The sequence below is a fragment of the Henckelia pumila genome, chromosome 2 (genome assembly GCF_033568475.1).
Source record: "Henckelia pumila isolate YLH828 chromosome 2, ASM3356847v2, whole genome shotgun sequence".
Classification (NCBI taxonomy): domain Eukaryota; kingdom Viridiplantae; phylum Streptophyta; class Magnoliopsida; order Lamiales; family Gesneriaceae; genus Henckelia; species Henckelia pumila.
In genome coordinates this window covers 180,928,762-180,932,680 of record NC_133121.1, presented here as the reverse complement: position 1 = coordinate 180,932,680, position 3,919 = coordinate 180,928,762, and the positions used below count along the sequence as shown (strand labels likewise).

The 3,919-nt window shown below is 34.2% G+C and overlaps 1 protein-coding gene across 1 annotated transcript; it reads left to right on the top strand.

Annotated features, from left to right (window-relative positions):
- Positions 1 to 219: 219 nt before the first annotated feature.
- LOC140879094 (putative late blight resistance protein homolog R1B-23) lies at positions 220 to 1,911 on the top strand. Its single transcript, XM_073282741.1, has one exon. It carries the CDS (start codon positions 220 to 222, stop codon positions 1,909 to 1,911), a length of 1,692 nt encoding a protein of 563 aa, XP_073138842.1.
- The last annotated feature ends 2,008 nt before the right edge of the window (positions 1,912 to 3,919 follow it).

Here is a 3,919-nt window from a genome sequence, read left to right as displayed (position 1 = left end):
TGGTTTACTGTTTTATTAAGTTAATTGCATGCTTAAGTTTCTGATTAGTAGGTGATCTTGGTAAGGATCACTATATTTATGGTATCAGAGCACACATAATAATCTTGGGATAAGAGCGAAGCAGAACTCGCAAAAATAGTGTATCAAAATCTCATTGGAAGGCGATATCTCGTTGTGATTGATGATATATGGAGTACAAAGGCTTGGAACGATTTGAAGATGTTATTTCCAGATGACGGCAATGGAAGTAGGATCTTGTTGACGAGTAGAATATTGGAGTTGGCTGGTCAAAGTTGGAAACTACTTCGAGAAAGGGTTTTCGGACAACAATATTCTTGTCCTCCCCAACTCGTGGAAGTCGGGAAAAAGATTGCCAAAGATTGTGGCGGACTTCCACTCACCATCGTGGTGGTTGCAGGACTAGTCCTTTCTTCAGGCAACGTGATGAGCGAACAAGTGTGGGGAAATATTTCGGAAAATATAAGTTCTAGAGAGCCTACAATTGCGCTTCAATGCTCAAAGATACTTTGTTTTAGTTATGATCGGTTGCCTCTTCGACTAAAACCATGTTTCCTATACATTGCAGCTTTCCCAGAAGATTCTGATATAGATGTTTCGAAGCTAATCAGGTTGTGGGTTGCCGAGGGATTTCTGAAACCAAACCATCACTTCAAATGCTTGGAAGATGTTGGGGAACGTTATTTGGAGGATCTTGTGGAGAGAAGTTTGGTGTTAGTGAGCAAGAAAGGGCCGGATGGGAAACTCGAAACGGTTGGAATCCATGATATGTTGAGGGAGATTTGCATAACAAAAGCTGAAGAAGAGTGGTTTTTTCATCATCATGTGCGTTCCAAAAGGTATCCATATAAAGAATTCATAGAGAATCCATATCGCCGCCTCAAAATTCATATCATCGAGAGATGTTCCGAATTGAATATAAACGATTTGAGCGTACGCTCAATTCTATTTGATGAGAGCTTACTATCATTTCCAAGTCTACATGTACGATCTAGGCACGTCTGTATCTTGGATGCACCCCGTGCTTATTCGGAGAATATTTCCTATGTATTCTCTACATTCGTCAATTTATGGTACTTTGCTTTTTCCTTAAGCTCACCCCCATCCAGCTATCGTGAACTGCCAGTCTTGATATCAAAACATCCCAATCTCGAAACTGTAGTTGTTCGTGTATTTTTGAACTACGGAATAGGCCGTAATATATTAGAAGTACCATATGAAATTTTAAAGGCGTGGAAGTTAAGGCTTCTGATCTGGGAAACCTCCTTTCGTTTAACCTATCCCTCTGACATAGGAAATATTGTTTACGAAAGTGGTCTACAAACAATTGAGACAGTGATTGATTTTATATTCGAGGAAGAGATGATCAGAATACTTGTGAATCTGAAGAAATTGAAAGTTGGATATTATATGGAGAATCGTAATTGGGGTGATTTTAATTTCGACAGGCTTTCCAAGTTACTAAACCTCGAGGACTTAGAAATCCGCATGTACTACAACTTCTCTACAGATTACTCAATGACATGGAAGCATGTTTTTCCAATGGGTCTAAAGAAGCTATATCTAGAAGTGGGAAAACAGAGGAAGGTCAATTTCCTCAACTCAAGTATTTCTATTCCCATGCCTCGAAAGCTTGATTATTTACTGAAGTGGGAAATGGAGAAAGAGCACTTCCCATGCCTCGAAAGCTTGATTCTCGATCGTGCCATTTGGATTGATAAGTTTCCTAGTGGCGTAGGAGAAATAGATTTGCTTCAATACATCGAGTTGAATGAGTGTAAAATATCATTGGTGGACTCAGCCAAGCAAATTCAACGGCATCAACATGAAAATGGAAACGACGCTTTTCGTGTTCGTGTCATTGATTACAAAGGAGAAAATGTTTTGTTTTGAACAATTGTTATGCTAGCATTTGATTTTGAAATAGATTATTGTAAGAATTTGTGTTTGTTTCGACTAAAGATTTTTGTTTGACAATTAATCGAAGCAAATAGTGGGACGAGGCTACACGATCAAGGTCTCCAGAATCAAAAGTTTACTATTTTGTTTCGATTCAAACCGCAAAACTTTTCTTAATTGCCAATTTCTTTGTTATAAAATCAAAATATTATAAATTACGTACAGTCATAAACATCAATTATACAGTTCATGGTCACGTAATTCTTGTTCTTGAAAATAGCTTTAAAAAAAGAGCTTATGAACGGGTTCTTAAAAAAAAAAGAAAGAAAGAAAAAAAAAAGAAGAAAATAGTCTGAACGGAACAAATTGAAGATAATATATTTATATACACGGATAAGTTTATTTTGTAAAGAGGCATATTACTCATTTTAAATCATATCATAAGCATATTTAATTTGTTGATTTTTTTTATTTGGTTTAAATCGTGAATAAGAAATTTCAGATCTCAAATCAAAACAATATTTTCCAATTTTACACCAGGACGGTTGATTTTGGATAATGTGGTCGTGGGTTTTGAGTGCATGCATTGGATATGAAACAACATGAAGAATAAATCAGGATTTGTAGATTTAAAGCTCGATATGAGTAAAACTCATGACAAGTTAAAGTTTTCATTCCACATGTTTCTCATTTCTCTGTCAGTAAGATTATCCCATCTATTTTTTACCTAATATAAAAGTATGAATATATGCGTAAAATTTTTGCATTGTATATGTAAGGGATAATTGGTTGCACATAAACAGTTTTAAATGTTGTCATAAGGTGTTGACAATACCTTCAATAACACATTGAGTAATATGCAGCGGAAAATAATAAAAACGTGAATAAAGTAAACTAGCAACCAAATAAATAGACTCATATATTTAAGCAAAAATATAAAATTATACTCTTGCAACGCCTCAAGGCAAAAATTTTACTAGAAAACAATCAAAGAGTTTACATAACCCTAAAACTAGTGAATTATTGTCAAACTTAATTTCCTAAAAAACATGTGAGAAAATAAAAAAAAATCAAAATAACTCTTAAAAATTCTATGTAAGATAAAATAAAGAAAATAGAGCAAGAAGTTGAATTCTTGATGCCAAAACGCGACCACGAGAGCAACATAAATCTCCGATCTCTAATGCTCTCAAATCTTCAAGACAATCAAGTAAGAACATAACCCAAAATAAGCTTTAGAAAAACTTCAGAATGCACGTGCATAAGCTCTCTAGAAAAACTCTATATCAGTCGTTCTCTCGTAATACACGCCTTCTTCAATATATAGGCAAGAATCTTTCTCTTCTTTGTTTCCTTGTATGCATAGGATTCTTCTAGATTTGATCAAACCAAATCGACAAATATTGAGAAATCAAACAATTAGATGTGAGATAATAAATGTTATGATTATAAACTCAATAATATCTCAAATCTAGTTAAATAAGGAAACAAATAATTTAACACTCTATCTCAAAGATACTTCATGTCCTAGAAAGACAAAAGACTTTAAATAAAATCTTTTTAGGCATAAGGAATATTGAAGGAATAAAATATCTCTTTCAATGATCTCCTCCTTTTTGCCTTTCTGGACAACACACATTAAATTCAAAACAAATCATCGCATTTCCCAACTCCACTTAAATTTCAAAACTCCCCCTGAATATAAGAACAGATTCTCTCCTTAAGTATAAGTAGAGGTGTTGTCCCAATATGTTAGCGACATCTAGCTACAATACTTCGGATCATCAATCATGTATAAAAGGAGAAACAAATAAGACATTCAGAACACAAATAAGAGAAAACAGTGTTGATTAGGAGCAGAGCAAAACAACTTAGCACCTAATAATAAAACCAAAATAGAAGCAAACTTAAACTAACAAAATTTAAACTAAACCAACTAAGCCAATCTAAAATTTATTGCTCTCAGACGAGCCATCATTCTCATCACCATCATCTCCCTTTT